Below are 22,327 nucleotides of genomic sequence, written 5' to 3' on the forward strand. Positions count from 1 at the left end.
TTCTGTCAAATTTAGTTGTCTTTTTTCTAGTATACTAGTAGCCTAATGAAATCACCACAGCCTTGAGCAGTTCTGGAAGGCTGTAAAGTCCTGAGCTAACACGTCTGTTCAGTTATTGAGTGCTGCGCAACAAAGAGACAAACCATGCTCAAATGTCATATATTACTTTGAAAGATGATGGTTATCTTCTTTATACAAAAGCTATTTTTGCACATATACAATGCCTTCCACTAATATTGGCAGCCTTGGTAAATATAACCAAAGGATGTGAAGATTTGTCTTTATTGTTTAACCTTTTCGTCTTTTGTTTAAAAAAAATCACAAAAATGCTCTGCTCTCATAGATATCAAACAATTGCAAACAAGTGGGCACTAAATCCTCTGTCAGCTGAGGCACTTGTTTATGGCTTATGGTTACGCGCAGACAGACCAGTGCAGTGCAGTAATCCATGCAAATGATTTGATTCTTCTTATGTGTAAATTTACACACACTTATGAGCAGGAATAGAAAACAAATTTTTATTTTCTGAATTTACAAGATTTTCTTGAATACCAAATCTCTTGTGTAAATGCTCACACAAACAATTTATGCATAAACCCTGCATTGTCCAGCTTGATAAATGAGACCCGATGTATGCAACGTGGCAAGGTGCAGTATCTTGCTGAAAGAGCCCACTGCCATTGATTACTACTGCCACGAAGGGGTCCATAACAATGTTTAGGTATTCCCATTCAGTATGGGATAGCCTTCATTGCCCTTACGAATCAATGAACCTTAGGCACCCTGTCACCATGTTTGTGGTTTGTCCATCCTCAGACCACTGTCAGTAGGTGCTCCCCACTGTTGAGCGGGACTACAAGGCTTGCCGTTTCAGAAACACTCTGACCCAGTTGTCTGTCCATTATGATTTGGCCCTTGTCAAAGTCACTCAGGTCTTCATACCTACCTGTTTCTCCTGCATCCAACATGTCAAATATGGGGAAAGGACTGTTTGCTTACCATCTAATATATCCCACACTTTGACATGCAACATTGTTACGACATAATCAACGTTATTCACTCCATTTGTGGTCATAATGTTTTGGCTCATGGTATATACGAAAATGGTGCTCACACATAGAGCTAGCATTTTACTATAATATTGTGTACATAAAATGATATTAGTATGGCTTACTGTCAGCAGATTTGCAGATCTTGAGTAAGAAGACTTTATCTAAGAAATTCAACATATCATCATGTCTGTCAAGAAAAACAAATTCCTGAGTTCCGCTGATATCTTTCAGTTGTGTGCTATTAAAATCACCCATTCCTATGGAGTATATTGTAATGCTCTTATTTCTGAGGGCTTGTACAGGCTGAGCAATGTCATCCATCGACCTGCCATTCGTGATCATGATGAGGAACTGTGGGGCATTGGAACGACCCCCTTCTGATGGATCAAAGTACGCTGACACAAAATTGAGCGCAGCCCCAGTCTGAGTGCCTTCTTCTAGTTGCTTCATATTCTTAATGGGCTGCTCCTGCTGCTGCATTTCATTAATAGCCTGCTGGATCTGGCTTTTATCAGAAAACTTGTTGAGGGCAAATTCAGCCTTTGAGTATGAGCTGAACTGCACAACTCCAACCTGTACACTATTTTTGCCAATTAGAAACTTGGACACTGCAGTATTCATGAATTCCTTTATCTTTGAGAAGTCCTCAGGGGCAGTGCTTCCTGAGCCTTCAACTAAAAAGATGACATCTGCCCACATGCTCTTGCAGGCTATGAAATGGAAAGAAAAGCGTGCATCAGCATAATCCTTGTTAAATATTTTTTTGGGGGAAAACACTAAAAACACATTTTAAACACTTACCCTCTTCTAAGCAAATATGAGTTACAATTTCATCCTTCAGGTGTCTCAGTGCATGAAAGTTGGTTGCAAAGAATGTCTTCTCTGGGTCACCTGTTATCTGCAGGAGCTCTGTCTCGTTTGCATCTTTCACGCCAATAGCATAGGTGGACACCCCCTGTGCTGTTAACTGTGCTGCTGGTTCGTTCACACTATCCCAAGATTTTCCATCAGTTATAATGATGAGAATTTTGCGAACCTTAGTGCTTTGTGACTTTTCGGCCTCCTCAAAGTATTTTGTCATGTTAGACAGGGCTTTTCCTATATATGTATCTCCAGCACCATGTTTAATGTTCTTCACAGCTCTTTCAAGAGAGATTTTGTCATTATATGCATTCAGTCTAAACTCTAGTGTGGGTTCATCTGCAAATTTCACCACACCCACACGAACCTGTTTTGGTCCAATAGTAAACATCGACAGAATGTCTAGAATGAACTCTTTTTCCTCCTCAAACTGGTTTTTAATACTACTGGAGTCGTCAATTAGGAAATAGATGTCTGCTTTTTCTGTTTGTAAGCATCCTGAAAGTGAATGTTAAAAAGATCTATCAGATTGACATAAGTGCAATAAAAATCAATCTTATTCAATTGTAAATTTAATTGTTTTGCTATATTAGTAGTGACAGTGAAACATTCTACCTTGCTTTAAATCATATTTCCTTGACTTCAAAACAGCTGAATGGACCATATTGTGACAAATAGTCTTCTGCATAATTTTCTCCACTTTATCAAGATTAGAAAAGCTCTGGAGACTGAACACAAATTTTGTTGGAGGATAAGATGCAATCTGTTTCAGCTGCTCCTCATTATCATTCGAGACTCCAAGAGCGTAGACCTGGACTCCAGAGTATAGTAACTTACTAGCTTCTTCAGATGAGACATTATCCAGGAACTTAACCTCTGTTATTACCACAGCAATCTGCTGCACCCCTGTGGCACGTCGGCTGCCCATCTCTTTGGCAAACACCTTCTCTCTTGCAAACTTCAGAGCCCTGCTAGTTTTGGACTCTCCACCCCCAAACAGCAATCGTTTAATGTACTGCAAAATCTCAGACTTCTTATTAAATGTGTTTAAGTAAAAATCAGCTGAGGGTGTTTCACGGTACAACACAATTCCCACACGCACACTGTCAGATTCTATCGGCAAGGCATTAATAATGTGGTAGAGGAAATCACGGACCAGGCCTGGACTTGTAGTACTGTCCGACACATCCACAATAAACACAATATCAGCCACTAACTTGCAGTCTGTGAAGAAAACAAAGAAACAGAAATAATTTGTAAGACATTATAATATGAATCTTCTTCATGTTTATACTGTATTTAATTTCAGTCCCTAAACCAATCCCAGGTAATCAAACAGAGTTAGAGAATGCTAAAGAGATAAATTCTTCCATTCATGCAGAAAAAGGAAATATTAAAGTTTTCTTTAGACATAATGTTTTGTGGCTGTACTTTGTATTTTGTATTGTCAAACAGCGAAATTCCCAGTTTTCAAGTTAATCATAATGACAAACTTACCCTCAGCTGCCATAAACTCATCCCTAGTATCCATGATAGTCATCACATTGTCTGATATTTGTTTAAAATTTCCAGTTGTAGAATAGACAATTGTAGGTAACCACTGAGGAGGAACAAGGCTGAAAGATACGTCAGGTGGAGCAGCTCCACGAGGTGGAGCAGGGTGACTTTGTGCAGTGAATGGAAAGTCTAGCTCTTCACTTAGGTCAATGTTGATAAGCATCACACCATCATCCTTTAATGCACGAACTGCTGTAAGTATATTGTCATCCGATTCTCCTCTGCTTACCACCAACAGGTACTGCTTATAGCCCTGAGCAATTCGGCTGCCTACTTCAGTGTTGAGGAGGTGAGTCCGCACATAATCTATCGCCTTTCCAAGTTTGCGCTGCCCAGTACCTCTGAGTTGGAATTTGCGGATAAGTGCAAGTGCTTCAGTTTTAGTTTCGTAAGCATCAAAACGAAATTCCACTGAAACCTCTTCACCAAACTGAGCCAAAGCCATCCGATGAGATGTACTCGCCACGTTAAGTTGATTGGCTAGGCGATTGAGGAACTCTGTCACATTTTGGGTCTGTTCAACAGTGCTGTCTACCAACACAAACACATCTGCATATTTTGGAGCTAGAGCTGAAATATAGATAGTATAAAAGTGATATAAGTGGTTTCAGTAGTGGGGGACTTCACTATTTCAAAATACATAATTAAAGTGTATAATGATTGAGACTGTATATTTGAGATAGTGAGTACAACATTACCTTCTTGCTGGGCCTCGACAGAAATACATACTTTGTCTACTACGTTGGTGGTTGCTTTCAGCAGCTCCTCATATTCAGTGAAACTCAGTACAAAACGGTGATATGGTTCATTAGCAATGGACTGCAGGTCTGTAAAGCTGGCTGCACCAACCCCAATGGCAAAGATTAACACCCCCTTTCTCCGTAGCTCCATGGCTGCAATCTCCATGTCATCATTGGAGTCACCGTCTGTGATCACCACAGCAATCTGAGGCACATTTTGATTGATCCGACTGCCAGCTGATTCTATGAAGTAATTATTTAGTATAAAGCGAAGAGCTTTTCCGGTTTCAGTGCCTCCTGTTAGGTAGGTGAGTTTGTCTACCTTCTCCAGCAGGTCATTCTTGTCTGCATACTCCCCCAACAGGAATTCTTGTTGAGGATCATTACTAAACTGTACCATTCCTACTCTGACTTTATCAGGCTTAACATCAAGACCCTCTATGAAGGTGTGAAGAAACTGCTTCACAACCAGGAAGTCTGCATCACCATTGCGACTAGAGCTATCCAAAAGGAACACAATGTCAGCCAAATTAGCCTTGCACCCTAGAAATAAAAACACATGAAGGCAAGGCACATTATTTATTTAACTGGTTAACTGTCCTTTGTATACTGACTGAGATTTAATTACAACCTTGTAAAAAAAGTTCTACTTTACCTTTTGGCACCTGAGACACTTGATCTTTGGCTTCCTGGAAAGTTGTACAAAGCACCTGGATGAAACTCTGGGAGATTCCTTGCAAAGCTGTGAAATCAGACACACTGTAGATGTGTTGGTCATGTGGCTTAGTAGCAATTTCCTTCAGCTGCTCCATATCAGCATCTTTAATACCAATGGCATAAAGTATGATTCCCTGGTGTTTCAGGTCCTGTGCATGTGGTTCCACATTGTCTTGTGACTGTCCATCTGTGATAACCACGGCAATTTGAGGCACCCCATCTTTAGCACGACTTCCTGCTTCTTTCACAAAGTGCTGCTTCAGCAAGAAGTTTAAACCAAATCCAGTCTTGGTGCCACCTCCTCGGTATGGGAGATTTGTGATGTAGTCAAGAAGCTTTTGCTTGGTTTCAAAGCTGTTAAGGTAGAATTCAGTATGTGGTGAATTGCTGTTCTGCACCAAGCCGATTTGAACCTTGTCAGGACTCACATCGAAACTGTTCACCAAAGTGAGAAGAAAGTCACGCATCTTCTGGAAGTTTTCTGTGTCAATACTCCAAGACCCATCCGCCAGGAAGACAATATCAGCTAATGCTTCCTGTGTGCATACTGGCAAAGGGGGAAAAAAATCAGGTCACATGTACAGTTTGTAAATATCAGCCATATGCACTGTTCAGGTCCAGTAAATAATCCATCCATCCATTTTCTGTACCACTTATCCTACAGGGTCGTGGGGAACCTGGAGCCTATCCCTGGGGACATGGGACACGGAGCAAGGAACACCCTGGATGGGGTGTCAATCCATCTTAGGCCACAATCACATACACATTCACACATCCATTCATACACTACAGACACGACAATCAGTCTATCATGCATGTCTTTGGAATGAGGGAGGAAGTGGATTACCCAGAGGAAGCCCCTGAGGCACAGGGAGAACATGCAAACTCCGCACACACAGGGCAGCGGTGGGAATCAAACCAAAAACCCTGGAGGTGTGAGGCAAACTTGCTAACCACTAAAGCTGGGTGCACACTGTGTGATTTTTAATAGTCCTTTGTGACTGTTGCTTGTCAGACTGTATGAACATGATTCTCGCTGTAATCCAAGTCACACTGTAGAATCTCTGTTGTCATTAATGTCAGCGTGTACGACTGTCAAGACGTGAAAAATGGATGCACGCAAGAAAACTCGAACGGAGTAGAAAAAGCCACACTACAGGACTGTGCCTCAAATCTTCTGACACTGCCAGAATTTAATTGGAGGAAAAATTTGATCGCAACGGCCATTAATCGGCTGTCGAGGAACATGTCAAACTAGCTATCAAAGACTACAGACTTTGGCCTAGGATTACAGGAATATTTTAGGTTCTCAAAATTTGTCTCAGACGACCAAATCGTGGCCAAAATCATACAGTGTGAACCCGGCTTTAGCCACTGTGCCCTCCCAGAAATAATAGATTTTTAAAATAATTGAGTCTACTTTAACATGGGATTCAACTGTGTGAACTGTACAAACCTGTTTTTTGTGCACTGCACAAAAGGTAACTTGATGTTAAAATAAAGAGGGGTAGCAGTCCTTTTAGTTTACCCATGGCTTCAGTGATCTAATGGACAAATACAGAACAATTACAAATATATATACAGTATATACATACTCTGCTCCCATGCAAACAATTGCAATTGCAAACAAATCACAGATTTATATATATAAAAAAGATCTTTGTTAAATATATGTGTGCCACAATTACTGGCACCCCTATGAATTCATATGAGAAAAATATATTTGAAGTATATTCCCATTAATACTTTCAGCACAACTGGGTGACCAAAAACAGGAAATTGTTCAACCATGACTTCCTGATTCATAGGGGTATAAATATGAGGTAACACACAGGCCAAATTCCTTTAGTCCTTCATAACAATGGGAATAGACCAAGGAATATAGCGTGGACCTCAAAATGTGAAGGATCTGGAGAGATTCTATATGGAGGAATGATCTCTGCTCCCTTGCCATGTATTCTCTAACCTCAACAGGCATTATAGGAGAAGAAGATTCAGAACTGTTATCTTTTCACAGCCTTATTTGCTCATATTTTACCAAAGGTATATATATATATAAAACAAAGTTCATACTAAATAAAAGGGTGCCTAAGACTTTTGCACACACACACACACACACACACACACACACACACACACACACATATATATATATATATATATATATATATATATATATATATATATATATATATATATATATATTTTTTTTTTGTGAAAAAGTCTTAGGCACCCTTTTATTTAGCACGAACTTTGTTATAGATTTTTTTATTTTATGACCTCTACATTATCGAGTCAGTACAAAAACATTTTAGAATCCCAAACATTAGTTTTCTAGCACATAATTAGATCTTACAGAAAAATGTTGTATGTAATTGAAGAAAGCAGCATATTATGTAAGAGATCACTTTTCAGACAAAAACATTATGAAGAAGCAAATGCAACAGTCAAAGTCTCCATAAGAACTGTGGCTGGTTCTGCAAGATGCTGCACAAATTGTACTGGAGACTACTATTTAAAAAAAAATTTTTTGTCACAATTGTCTTTGTTACATTTACTACTGTTTACTGCTCTTTACTGTATTTTTTTTAATGTAGAAACCTTTAATTTCATAATTTCGAAGGAATCTTTGCTCTACAGCATTTCTGTGCCTAAGACTTTTGCACAGCACTGTATATACAGTGGGAGAAACAAGTATTGAACTCGTCAACATTTTTTTCAGTAAATATATTTCCAATGAGGCTATTCAAATTAAATTTTCATCAGCCATCAGTATTAACTTAAGAAATCCGGAAATATAAAGAATTTACAACATTAAAGTCCATAAATAAAGTGATGTGTAATGAAGCAGAATGGCACAGGAAAAATTATTTTTCACATGGGTTAAGGTTCTTATGCTGGAATGCAGTGTTTTCCTTTCTCCAAGCATAACCCTTCTCATTTAAACCCAGAAGTTCTATTTTGCTCTCATCTGTCCACAAAACATTTTTCCAATAGCCTTCTGACTTGTCCACATGATCTTTAGTAAACTGCAGATGGGAAGAAATGTTCTTTTTGGAGAGCAGTGGCTTTCCCCTTGTAAACCTGTCATGCACAACATTGTTGTTCAGTGTTCTCCTGATGGTGGACTCATGAACATTAAAGATTAGCCAATGTGAGAGCAGCCTTTAGTTGCTTTGGAGTTACCCTGGGTTCCTTTGTGACCTCACGGACTATTGCTCTTGGAGTCATCTCTGTTGGTTGACCACTCCTGGGGAAGGTAATAATGGTTTTGAAGTTCCTTCATTTGTACACAATCTGTCTGACTGTGGATTGGTGGAATCCAAACTCGTTAGAGATGGTTTTTAACCTTTTCCAACCTGATGAGCATCAACAACTCTTTTTCTGAGGTCCTCAGAAATCTCCTTTGTTCGTGCCATGATACACTTCCACAAACACGTGTTGTGAAGATCAGACTTTGATAGATCCCTGCTCTTTAAATAAAAAGTTAGCTCTCTGACTTTAACCATGGCATGGTTGGTGGTACCAGATAAACATGTATTTCAGAAACTGGTGATCTCCTCAGATTTTCATGCACAACAGTTTCTAGAGTTTACACAGAATGATGCAAACAACAACAACATCAAACATTGAGTGAGTGATAGTTCTGTGGGTGGAAAAATTGATGTGAACATTAACTAAAGCTCTTGACCTGTATCTGAGTAATTTTATGCATTGCGCTGCTGCCACATGATTGAATGTCTGGACAACTGCATAAATGAGCATGTGTACAGGTGTTCCTATTAAAGTGCACAGTGAATATATGTCACTCCATGCCTTCTAGGAATTCTCCTACATTGAAATAAAAACTGGGACCAAGGGCCAAGACTGGGCAAATTTGTCATAACAAAATTTTCCAGACAATTCTGAGCATTCAGTCTATGAAACTCCTTTCAGACCTGTCTAATTACCATCCTTTTTGTCTTTTTCTTTTGTCAGTCAGTTAAAAATGAAACCAAAATGGACACATCTGTTACCATTTGTTAAGCTATATTGTATTCATTTTTATTATCCTGTGCTTTAGGATATCCAGACAGAAAGCCCAAAGGAAAAATCTATTCTAGTGTCAGCATATTTATTGAAGGAATTTTTTTAAAAATTAATAAACAGATTTAACCACATGGCACTCATCATATCATTGCTGATAAAATGATTTTTTAGTGCACTTCAATGTGACATCATTAATGGCGGAAAACAAAAAGAAATCCATAGGAATGAAGATTTTACCATTTCAGGGGCTTATCATTAACACATGGTAAATCCTAGCAAGAATAATGAAACTCTGAAAATGCACTACAGACAAAAACCCAGTGAAGAATAAAAGTGTATTTCTGCCCTGACTGAAAGCTAAACAAACTGAAGTGAAATGAATGCAGGAAAGTTTAGTGTGCAATGGGGTTATAACTGTTTCAAGATGGCATGTTTGACTAAACAATTGAAATATTCTAGGTCCTGATCATGTTGCTTACATTCACATATGCAATTATGCACTCTTAGAAAATGTAGTACCCTCAAGGGTTCTTTACTAGTCCCTCTGGGGATCCCATAAAGGCGTTTCTCTAGCAAAAAAACTTCACTTCAATTTCAGTGACAGTGTAGAATAAACTACAGGAAATAAAGTGTTATATGTTTTCCCTCACAGTTCTTACAATGCGTGAATGCATTAAGGTCTAAATAATGTGTGAATCCCAAGTTAAAACAGAGAAGATAGAGTGTGAAAAATCCTCACAGATTTGGTTCACAGAGTTTATTGTGGTCACTTCTAAAGTCATAAGTACTTTAGAAAGCAGTGCACAGCTGAGCCAGGTTTAAATGTGAAACCGAAGCAGTAAATGCCACCACATACGGTGTACCATTAATTGAATCATTTTGCAGTGGATATAAAAAGTACACACCTCTGTTAAAACTTCAGGTTTTTGTGATGTAAAAAATGAAACCAAGATAAATCATGCAATATAGCAACCAGCAAAATTCAAGTGAAAAACCAATCATGAAATCGAAATCTTTTAAGGGGATAAAAAGAAGACAAAGAAAAAAACTTAGAATTGTACAGAACCTTTAGCTAATACTTTGTTAAACCACCGTTTGCCTGTAATACACACAGTCTTTTTGGTTAACAGTCTAGTTTTGATTTGGCATTTTTATTAATATTTTTCTAGCAAAAATCTGGATCTATCAAATTGCTAGGGGAGGTCCTGTGCACAGCCCTCAATCATTTCACAGGTTTTTGTTAGGATGTAGAGCTGGGCTCTGACTGCATTACAAAACTTTGATTTTCTTCTTCTGAAGCCATTCCTTTGTTGACTTGGATTTGGATTATTGTGCTGGAAGGTGAACTTTTTCATCATCTTCAGCTTCTAACAGAGACCTGCAGGTTTTCTGCCAAACCAGATTAGGATTTTGGAGCTACCCATGATTCCCTCTATTTGACTTATGTCCCAAACAAGAGGGATGTTGTGATGTTGCAATCACAATGCTTAGCCACAGGGATGGTGTTTTTTGGGTGATAAACTGTCATTTTTATTCCAAACATACAGTTGCGGTCGAAAGTTTACATACACTCATCAGTTTTAATTCATTTGGGGCTTTCTGTAATCAACACAGGACCAAAATTATACATACAGGGTCAAATATATACATTCAAACACCTAAATTATTAATTCAGTGGTGCTGAAAGCTCCTAAATGTCCTTTAATTTCCCAAGACCAATGCCTCTTAATTTCTTGTTCGTGATAATGATTGACTACAGCTGGCAACTTCTCTGTGCCAACATAAAAAGGGTTTGTTTGACAGCACTCACTAGATTGACCAACACACAGTACTATGGGAAAGTCCAAGGAGCACAGTGGAGATCTGAAAAAGAGGATGGTGGATTTACACAAGTCAAAAATGTCACTTGGAGCCATTTCTAAACAATTGCAGATTCCAAGATCATCAGTTCATGGTGGTAGCATTATGCTCTGGGGCTGGAACTGGTGCATTGCACTAAGTGGATGGAATAATGAAGAAGGAGGACTACCTTAGAATTATTTAACATAATCTCAAACCATCAGCCAGACGGTTGAAACTTGGACACAACTGGGTGTTCCAACAGGACAATGACCCCAAACACACATCAAAGCTGGTTGTGGAATTGATAAAGCAGGCTAACATTAAGCTTTTGGAATGGTCTTCCCAAAGTCCTGATCTCAACCCTATCGAAAATTTGTGGACTGTGCTTAAAAGTCGAGTCAGGGCCAGGAAACTAACAAATGTTATTGACCTTTCCCAATTCTGCCAAGAAGAGTGGTCAAATATCCAACCAGAATTCTGCCAGAAGCTGGTTGATGGCTACCAAAAGCGCCTGCTCGAAGTGAAACTTGCTAAGTGACATTCAACTAAATATTGGGTGTGCTGTATGTATACTTTTGACCCTGTATGTATAATTTTGACCTAGTATTGACTATATAAAACCACAAATAAATTAAAAGTTGTGAACCAAATTCTTGTTTTTATTTTTCATTGTATGTATGTTGTATAATCGTTCTGCCCCGGAAAAAGAACAGTTCAAAGAAATTACTGAAAGCCCAATATTGCCATGACATTCATGTTCATGATGAGTGTATGTAAACTTCCGACCACAACTGTATCTTTTAGAATTATGCCCAAAAGATTCTACTTTCGTCTCATCAGAACATAACAAATTTTGCCACAGGGTTTGGGGTGACTGTATGTATGTTTTGGCAAAAGTTAGGTGGGATTTTTTGGTGCGATAGGGCTTCAACAATATGAAACAATACTGGAGATTATTGTTATATTCCAGCAGCGCCTTAAATGTTGCTATATGTCTCTTGGCAGACTCCCTGATAAGTTTTTCTTTTGTCCATTTATCAGTTTTTGAGTAACGTTCTGTTCTTTGTAACGTCACCATGGAGCCCCATTTTCTCTGCTTCTAGACGATGACCTTCACGGTGATCCATGGTACTAATGTTATCAAAATACTTTTGTACCCCTCTCCTGATCTATACCTTTCGACAGTGAGATCCTGTACATGCTTTGTAAGCTCTTTGAGGACTATGACTTCAGTAGTCGGATGAAACCAAGAAGATGTCAAGAAAATTTGGAATTAGTTTCCACTATTATGCTGATGATACACAGCTGTATGTTTCAGCAAAGCCAGATGACAGAGAGAAGCTTAATAAAGTTGAGGAATGTGTTAAAGGCATTAGACGGTGGATGCTTATTAACTTCCTCTCACTTAATTCTGATAAGACAGAAGTACTTGTACTAGGACCATGTGTAGCTAGAAGTAAGCTTTCTGATCTCATAGTAACTCTGGATGGTCTTTCCGTTTTGTCATGTGCAGCAGTAAAAGACCTTGGAGTGATTATTGACTCCAGTCTATCATTTGATGCTCATGTAGATAATATTACTAGGATAGCCTTCTTTCATCTCAGAAATATTGCTAAGATAAGTAATATAACGTCACTACATGATGCAGAAATATTAGTTCATGCTTTCGTCACCTCTAGACTAGATTACTGTAATGTCTTATTGTCTGGATGTTCCAGTAGGAGCATAAACAAACTCCAGTTAGTCCAGAATGCAGCTGCTAGAGTCCTAACTAGAACCAGAAGATATGACCACATCACCCTGATCTTATCAACACTGCATTGACTCCCAGTGAAATCACGCATTGATTATAAAATACTATTATTAACTTATAAAGCACTAAACGGTCTCGCACCACAGTATCTGCAAACTTTTGGTTTTCTATGATTCGCCACACCTACTTAGATCAAAAGATGCAGGCTATTTGTCGGTACCTCGAATAATGAAGGCTACAGCAGGGGGAAGAGCTTTCTCTTACAAAGCTCCACAGTTATGGAATAGCCTTCCAATTAGTGTTCGGGACTCAGACACACTGTAAAACTGGATAGTTCATTTAACTCAAATAATTTGAGTAAACTAATTACCTCAATTTTTTTAAGTTGATAAATCAATTTCTTTAAGCCAAATACACTTAAATATAACAAAAATTTAACTCAAACTTGTTATATTTAAGTGTATTTGGCTTAAAGAAATTGATTTATCAACTTGAGGTAATTAGTTTCCTCAAATTTTTTTAATTAAATGAACTTATCTGGTTTTACAGTACACAGTCTCAGTGTTTAAGTCTAGGCTTAAAACATATTTGTTTACTCAAGCTTAGCATGAGTACACTTTCTTTCTGTCTCTTACTTAACAATCTCTCCCTCTCTCCTTCTGTTGAGCCACACACAGTTTTATGGAGATGCTAGTGATCCTGATCCTTTCTGCTCTCTGGACCTGCCTGATCTGTTTGGATGCCTACCACTGGATGGTGCTCTCCAACTCCAGCTCCAATTTCAGATGGACACACTCACTGTGGTTGCTGGGACGACGGTTGCTTCTAAGGCCCCGGGACTGCAATTAAAACATGCAGTTTTGCACTCGGGTCTCCTTTGAACAGTGGACTAGTTCAACAAACAGACTTCATATAAAACCATAATGAACTTTCCTTTACTTTCACACTATCCATTGTAACCCAGATGAGGATGGGTTCCCTTCTGAGTCTGGTTCCTCTCAATATTTCTTCCTCTTAACATCTTAGGGAGTTTTTCTTTGCCACCGTTGCCACCGGCTTGCCCAATTGGGATAAATTCACACATTTAAAATCTGTATCCCGTGTTTATATGTTTCTGTAAAGCTGCTTTGAGACAATGACCATTGTAAAAAGTGCTATACAAATAAAATTCAATTGAAGTATATATATATATATATATATATATATATATATATATATATATATATATATATATATATATATATAAAAGATCTGACATTTAGAGTTTTTATATCCACTGTACATCCACACCTCTGGGCAGACAAACATGCAGATCTACAGTATGTAAACTACTGCAGCGCATTTGCAGACCATTTTTTTGCATGTTGATATAGTTAAGGTCATGAAGTGAGTGATCAGTGCTTAGCAATCTACAAGAGGAATGCACATTTAAAAAGTATCACAGCTACTTCTTAAATGCTAGCTCAGGATCTTTGTCAATTCTTCTTTTCACAGAGATGTAATAATAATAATAATAATAATAATAATAATAATAATAATAATGATTTCAAAAACTGTATACAAATCCAGAATTAGTTGTAGGAAAGTATCCAAATCTGCTATAACTGTCAGTTTTGGACCATAGTAAAGATTTGAAAGGTTTGAAATTCAGACTTCTGAATGCGTAGGCTATAACAAAACAAACAAACAAACAAACAAACAAAGAAACTCTCTCACTCTCATTGACTTTACAGCTGAAGTAGACATGAAAGATATTTTTTTCTTTGCAACCATTTTTTTGTGTTTTAGACTTCTTGTCAAATCTGCTTATTATAGTATATAATATATACTATAATATAAAAGTATATACTTTACTCTCCGTTATTACTAAAACGCAGGTAATCTTCGTGTTGTAAACATCTTTAACCGAGGATATTTTAAAACACATTTCATTGTATATTTTTGGTTTATCTCTGTGTTCTGATCACTCTCTTAATTACAACCTAAAATATACACGACCATATTTAGACTTCATTTATTTAATTTGCTATTGCGCACCTACAGTAGCCTACTCATCAGTTTCAGTGTGAATAATGAGAGTGTGCTAAATCTTTTCTGGCAGCTGATTGTACATGAATTGTGAGGCAGGGACTTACATGAGGCAGGGAGCAGCAGCTGGATCCTGAACACTGCAGAAAGGTCGGATGTAATCCATGTATTTACTCATAAAACACATGCATCGTTTAATATTTTAACGTATTCAGTGTGGCGAAAGGCTCGGGTTTACAGAGACCACTGGCAAAGTGAGAGGAGCAGCGCACTATAAAGACGAGCGTTTCTTTTTTTCCTTTTCTTTTCAAGAAACGTAACGGCAACACAACCAATAAAACTGAGAGACAGTGACTCATAAGTCTACTAAACTGAGTTATGTTTAACCCATCATCTGGGTGAATATAGGACAGGACATACTTTGGGTTAAACTAACCCATCAAGTTGGGTTGTTCATTTGAACCCAGTAAATTGGTTGTTTTTAAACCCAAAGGGTGGTTTTATTTATTTATTTTAAACAATAAATAAAAATAAAATAATAATAAAAAATTATTTCATAAATGGGTTAATATTTTCAGGGTTATTTTTACCCTTTGAAAATGCCAAATATAGGCTACCACATTATAAACAAATATGTCAACATGGTATCTACTTTATTTACACACAAGAAGGTGTTCAGAAATTTATAGCTAGAGCTGCTAAAATGGTGTTTACATATACACTTTGAAGTGAATGACTCAAATAAGTCATATATTTAAGATGAAAACGTCAGATTTTTATTAAAGGAGACTTTTAAAACATTCAACAACAACAACAACAACAACAACAACAACAACAAAAACCTGAGTAACCAGCTGTCACGATTTCCCCTCGCGCAAAGAGCTAGAGAACGCAGAGCGCGACGGCGCGCTTCCGGGTTTGTAAGTAACTTTGACTTTGTTTACCAGGGGGTATTCCAGAAAGCAGGGGAGTATTCCAGAAAGCAGGTGGGTATTGTAGGCGGGTATTCCAGAAAGCAGGGGGGTATTGTAGGCGGGTATTCCAGAAAGCAGGGGGGTATTGTAGGCGGGTATTCCAGAAAGCAGGTTTTACCTGAGTAAGTTTATTCAGAGTTAACAGATATCCTCAACTTTCAGTTCCAAAACCAGAAACTTTCAGGGTATGTAAGTTTTCTCGCTGAACATAACCTGGTCCAGGGCAGGTTGTTCCAGGGTTAGTTTGTTTCAGAGAGCTGACGGAGCATAGTGTGGCCTTTTGAAGAAGATCCAGTGGACGAGGAAGCACGGCTTATACAAAATCTTTTTTACGCAGATAAATATTTGCGCGAGAATCGTTAATGTAACATTTTGAAACCTCACATCGCCAACGTGACACATCGTGGATCAGCGCTTAACACGAGAATATTTCATGCATTGCTCTTAATTTGATTTTTTTTTTGCCACATGGAGTTTTCTGTATATAACGTGGGTGATGCAGAGCATGTGGAAAAGGCACCTTTGTGTAGAACCGTTCACACAGTATGCCTTGCACTCAAACGGTTCCTACAAAATCTTGTGCAGTTCCCTGGCCATAAACCATGATGAACCACTGACTACGTTTACATGGACAGCAATAATCTAATTATTGACCTTAATCTGAGTAAGATAATAATGTGATTAAGGTGTTTACATGGGTCGCTTTTAGAATACTCCTGTCATCTTCCCGTTTTACATGTTATAGATCATAATTAGATTAAGAGCCCGCGTCATTACGTCACCGCGCCACGCTTTCCGACGTCCCTCCAGAATGTCACATATTAACATACAGCTCCTCTTCGTTATGGTACCGTATACAGTTTTGGGAGTTTCATTTTTAATTTTACGAAAGCTTCAAGAGCAGTTAATCATTTGTCATGCTAAACGTACAAATAGACGACTGCGATTACAAATTATCCAGCAACAGGCCTCCTCTGTACTTTCATTCGGCAACATTTCATTAATGCCACCGCGACAAACTCGGAGGTACTGGATGAGAGTACGAAGAAAGGACTGGTGGGAGAGAGTTGTTTTAATCGAATTTGATGACGCCGAATGGAAGGAGAATTTTCGCATGTCGCGGAAGTTTACATCATTTGTAAAATTATGTTCCGTGATGGAGGGTGTCATGAGTCCCCAGGAAGTCACTGTACGTGCACCTGTGCCGTTGGAGATGCGGGTGGCAGTGGTCCTGTACCGACTCGGTAGCTGCGGGGACTACCGAGTAATAGCTAATTAATTTGGCGTGCACAAATGCACGGTCAAGAAGTTTGTGTACATGTTTTGCAAAGGAATGGTATCCTATGCAAAAAATCTAATCAAGGTTCCTAGTCTGGTGGAGGCAAATGAATTGCCCACCGATTCGAAAAGGAACATCACGTACCACAGATAATCGGATGCGTTGACGGGACGCACATTCCCATACTTCCGCCAAAAGATGGATATAGGGACTTTGTTAATCGTAAAGGATGGCCCTCATACGTGCTTCAGGCAGTCGTGGATGACCGATATTGGTAAGTAGCCAAGAATACGTTTATTTCCCTGTATTAGCCCACATGAATCTTGCCTTTATTGTATATAGCGCGTATTACGTATTTGTTGTTTGATCAATTGTTTTTACTGGTATCTGTCCTATCATAGGTTCCATTTTAAGTATTTATCTCCCCTGTGAAGTGTTTTATGACTTGTCTGTAACAAGCACAATACACATTTTTTATTTACTTTAAAATATAAGTGATTTTCACTTAGATATGTACCTTTCTCTCAAACCTATATATCGTATGCAAAACACTAGAGCCTAAGTTGTTTATCTGCGAATATGACCAATAAACTCAGCTATACTTCTGTAATGCTGACGTTACTTTTTTCTTTTTTATCTAGCTTTTGGAGTGTCAATTGCCAAGTTCCTGGGAGCGCGCATGATGCCGATGTACTGCGGCAATCACAGCTATGCAAAAAGGCCCATCTACGCCCCAGGGTAAACAGTTTTGCCATGGTCTTGGCTGGTAACATTAACTGACATCAATAACTTTGTGTTGTTTTATGACATTTAGGAAGTGAGGGTGAAACCTGTGCGTTTCTTTCTCCTTGGAGATCCAGCTTATCCACTCATGGACTGGCTGATGAAGTGTTACCCACAGTCTCGAGGCCTAACACCTGAACAAGAGTCGTTCAATGTTCACCTCAGCTCAGCAAGAATAACAGTGGAGATTGCTTTTGGGAGACTGAAGTCTAGGTGGAGGGTGCTCCTGAAATGCAGTGATTTTCACTTAACTTTCTCACCTTGCATGATTACAACATGTTGTGCACTGCACAATTTTTGTGAATGAGAAAAGGAGAAGGTCCCCCAGTGCTGGTTGGAGGAGGCAACAGCTATGGAGAGAGCCTTACCTCAGCCCCAAAGTGCACCACAGAAACACACTCCCAGCGCAGATGCTCATGTCATGAGAGAAGTATTATCAGCATACATGGCAGCAACCTTTCCCCTTCGAAGGAGTATACATTAGGCACAAGTGGTTAACTTCCAGCATATTTGCTTGCTTTGAGGAGCTTGGAAAGTCACACTTCTTAGTATTTGTTCAATGTTATTATCTCCAGTCTCTGATGTTAACTGCATTCAAGAACTTATTTTATGAAGAAGTGCTGCACATTTTACTTTAATGTGAACTAGACAATTTCTTTAAGTACTTTGTGTTACTCATTAATCACAGAAATAAACACCATTTATGTTGGGTTTTATATGCTTTAATTCCAGGAACACTGCACACAGGTTTGAAGTGTAAAAAAGGACAACAAAAAGGACAATGAAAAAGGGACCTCTTCAAGTTCTGCTCACTTATGTTAAATATTACTTTACAAAAAATATAGGTTTAAATAAAAAAAAACATTTCAACCTCATCCAGGGTGTAAGTTTCACTTACTAAGCAATTTTATATAACAAAAGACAAGGCACATTCTTTCTTGTAACACAGGCAAATATGAGGTAGGCAAACATGTCTAAACTCAAGCCAATACAGGCATTCACAAACTATTTTACATAAGCAGGTTGTCTGCTAACCTAATGGCAGGCTGCTCACAGGTGAGTGTACGGTTGAGCATTGTTATTTGCTTCTTCTGACCCATGTTCAGCAGTGGATGTATTTGACACAGTAGAACCATGCATGGGAGAGTTAGATGGCTGTGTGTGATAACAATATTGAAAGTGTTGGGGGTGCAGTGAAGGAGGTGCAAACATTGGCTGTGGCTGGGTGCTTTGGAATCCCTCAAGTACTGATATCAGGCGCTCGTTGGAACGGACATTGCTCTCAATTAAAACACTAAGGAGTCTCTCCTCTTTTTGCTCAGATTTCTGGATTTGGTTTTGAAACCATTCATTTTGTTGCCTCATCATCTGCATGATTAACTGCTGATGCTGAGAGATCACAGTGCCTCTCGCTTTCTTCTTTCTTCGAGAGTAACCTACACAATATGTTTCCATTAAAAAAATTTTTAGAAACATCAGTTGAAGTGACAGGCGTTGATAGCAATAACATAGCTAAAAGTCTTGAATAAAAATTATATATTATTAAAAGTGTTTCCATTTTCTACATTATGCATATTTTAAATGTTGGGACAAATATGTGCAGCATACAGTAGCTAGCTTATGTAACAACTACTAAACCTGATGAGTCAAACTAATACATGCCTCCAGAGAGTTGTCTTATACATATACATAGCCCCTATTTAACTGAAATTGCATTTACATGTCACCTTGTATCCTGGGTGGGTCGACATCTGGTGCTGTGGCTGAAAAGCTTTCCTCTTGAGTACCAGACGTATCACCTGATGATGAGGTATCTTCATCTGCATACTCGTTCATTTCCTCCTGGCGAGCTAGAGAACTCACTTCATCCCCAACGACACTCTCTATATGGCAAAGTAAATACATAAAATTAGCAATGTTTAGACTATTTACTGTAACCTACTAGTTAGCTAATAGCAGAAAAACAAATACAACCCGCTCAAACATACTTACCGTCCACTGAATTCAGGTGTTCCGCTGCATCCTCGTCCTCGTCAAACCCAATGTCCACTCCACTCTCGGAAATGTTGGACAAAGGTCGATGACCGAGTATGTCATGCATACTTTCAAAATACGGGAAAGATGAAGGATTAGAACCACTGGTGTTATTCTGTTTTTTCGCCCAATAGTAGCTAGTTTTTAGGATTTTCCAGCGGGTGCGCACTTGTTCAGCCGAACGTACCTAACCTTCCTCTCCCATTCTGTCTGCAACTCTTTTGTCACCATTCCTGTTCTTACGGCCATCAAGGCACTTCATAATATCCATTTCTTTCAGAATACCTAACGTTACCATCGTTTCCTGCTCGGACCAAAAATGTGCCTTCTTGCTTGTAGCCATGCTCTCTTGTTCGCCGTAAAATCTTGAGAACTGCTGTGTGTGATCGTGTCCTGTCGCAAAATGTGGTGAAAACTCTCACATGACGTTCATAATGTGATTAAGGTGTTTACATGTCTTTAATACACGTCCATAATGTGACTAAACAGGAGTGCTCCACCTGTCTTAATTCGATTAGAGTTTACTTAGATTATGACCTTAGATTAAGGTTGGTGTTTACATGGTAGTTTCTTAATCAAAGTATGGTCTTAATTAGATTGAGTGGATTATTGTTGTCCATGTAAACTCAGCAACTGATGAAAATGGCAAGAGGAACCCCAGTAAACAAAAGAGATTACAGAGTGTTACAAGATGTGATCTGCCCACATCATTTCTGATTAAATGACTAATGCACAAGGTGAATATTTGAGGTTAATTGTTTCTTTATTTTCTGTAATTGAAAAAGACATTTGAATTCATAGCTTTACCATTCAAAAATAATTGACAGAATAATAATAATCAGTAGGCAAATACTTTGTCCACCTTTAACCAGTGCTTCAGCAATTTAATTTCAGGTCTGGTCTTTTTTCTGTTCACCTTTTCCCCTACATTTGAAGTTGTAGAAGGTCCACCTCCATGTCACTTTTTCTAATTTGCCTTTGAAGATGGACCTTATAAAGCTCCTTTGCAGGAAGACAGAATGATAATTCAATATAATTGATATTATAAATGTCTGTAACACATACACCAACCAAATATTTTTAATCAGGACAACAGCAATTTTTTTTACACAGCCAGGATTTGGTGTGGAAATAGAGGGACCCTCCTCTGTACAGGAATCCCCAGCCATATTCTTTAAGGGGACAATAACAAAGTTTTAATAATCACATCTTTAAAAAAAAAAAAAAAAAAAAGCATTATATGTTAAATACCTCTCAGCATCTTCATTTTGTACCTCAATACAGGACAAAAACTTACCAGGGAGGCCGCCAAGAGACCAAGAGCAATATTAAAGGAGCTGCAGGAATATCTGACACATACTTATTACTCTCTGCATGTGACAACAATCTCTCATATTCTTTTCATGTCTGGGCTGTGGGGTGGAGTGGCTCACAAAAACAAATAAACATCCAAGCTCAACTAAAACCATGTGGCAAAATGTGTTATGATCTGATGAGACGAATTCCTAAAGGTATAATAAAACCATAATTCCAAAAGGTATGTTTGGTTAAAAAAAACACATCAACAAAAAAACACCATACCCACGGTGAAGCATGGTGGTGGCAGCATCATGATCTAGGGCTGGTTTTCTTCAGCCAGAACTAGGGCTTTTATCAAGGTGGTGGAAATCATTGAATAGCTACAAATATCAGTCAATTTTAGTGCAAAACATTGAGGTGTCTGTTAGTAAGCTGAATGTGAAAGGGAATTTACTTTTCAGCACAACAATGACCCAAAGCATACATCAAAATCAATAAAGGAATGGCTTAAGCAAAAGAAGATCAAAGTTTTTGAATGAATTAGCCAGAGTACAGACCTAAATCCAGCTAAAAATCTGTGGGGTGACCTGAAATGGGCTGTGCACAAGAGATGCCGAATGAGGAAAATATTGCCAAGATGTGCCACACTGATAGACTCTTACCAAAAAAGACTGAGTGGTGTAATAAAATCAAAAGGTGATTCAACAAAGTATTAGTTTAGGGGTGTGCAAACTTATGCAACCAGGTTATTGTAAATTTTTAATTATTCCCATTTTTCCCTCAAATGATTTTGATTGTTTTTTCACAAAATTTTTATATCTAGTAATTTCACATTGAGGGTGGAAAATGTTCTGACATGATTTATCTTGGTTTCATATTTTTTACACTTAAAATACCTGCCATTTTAACAGGAGTGTGTAGACTTTTTTTTTATATCCATTGTGCATCTTTCTCTCTTATATGTAAACAATTTTCCGCACTTACAATATCTGTGCCTGTGAAGCTGTGTGCAGTACTATAACTGATTACAAATGAAAGTGCTTTGCTTTAAGAAGTTCTAAGTTCTATGTGTCAGAATGTGCTTTAATTTAAGTTTGTTGACAAAAAAAAAAATGTTCACTTAATAATTAAATAACCACATGTACTAAGCAATAACAATATATCTCCATATTTTCATCCAGCTTCAAATTAAAATTCACTAAGGTATAGAACACTGCTTTGGGTGTACCATGACAATGTAATGCATGGAACTAAAGCAAGAATTGCAGGGCAACCTGAAATTATTGTGAGAATGCAAAAATTATTGCCAGGAAATGTGAACTATTGCGTAGGAATGAAAAAGTATTTTTTTAAAAAAACAAACAAAAACAATCGTGAGG

The 22,327-nt window shown here is 38.2% G+C and overlaps 1 protein-coding gene across 2 annotated transcripts in view; it reads right to left on the reverse strand.

The window, feature by feature from the left end:
- LOC128613512 (collagen alpha-6(VI) chain-like) overlaps nucleotides 1-14,868 on the reverse strand; it is a 41,925-nt gene extending 27,057 nt beyond the window's left edge. For both annotated transcript variants that reach the window (XM_053634364.1, XM_053634354.1), the window contains exons 1-8: nucleotides 14,687-14,868; nucleotides 6,384-6,471; nucleotides 4,866-5,474; nucleotides 4,169-4,753; nucleotides 3,411-4,040; nucleotides 2,529-3,137; nucleotides 1,854-2,411; nucleotides 1,175-1,762 (exon numbers count right to left, since the gene is read on the reverse strand). In XM_053634364.1, coding sequence (XP_053490339.1) covers nucleotides 1,175-1,762; nucleotides 1,854-2,411; nucleotides 2,529-3,137; nucleotides 3,411-4,040; nucleotides 4,169-4,753; nucleotides 4,866-5,474; nucleotides 6,384-6,459 — 3,655 coding nt within the window. In that variant the 5' untranslated portion in view covers nucleotides 6,460-6,471; nucleotides 14,687-14,868. The remainder of the gene's footprint in view (nucleotides 1-1,174; nucleotides 1,763-1,853; nucleotides 2,412-2,528; nucleotides 3,138-3,410; nucleotides 4,041-4,168; nucleotides 4,754-4,865; nucleotides 5,475-6,383; nucleotides 6,472-14,686) is intronic.
- Between the last annotated feature and the right edge of the window lie 7,459 nt (nucleotides 14,869-22,327).

The sequence above is a fragment of the Ictalurus furcatus genome, chromosome 1 (assembly GCF_023375685.1).
Source record: "Ictalurus furcatus strain D&B chromosome 1, Billie_1.0, whole genome shotgun sequence".
Lineage (NCBI taxonomy): Eukaryota > Metazoa > Chordata > Actinopteri > Siluriformes > Ictaluridae > Ictalurus > Ictalurus furcatus.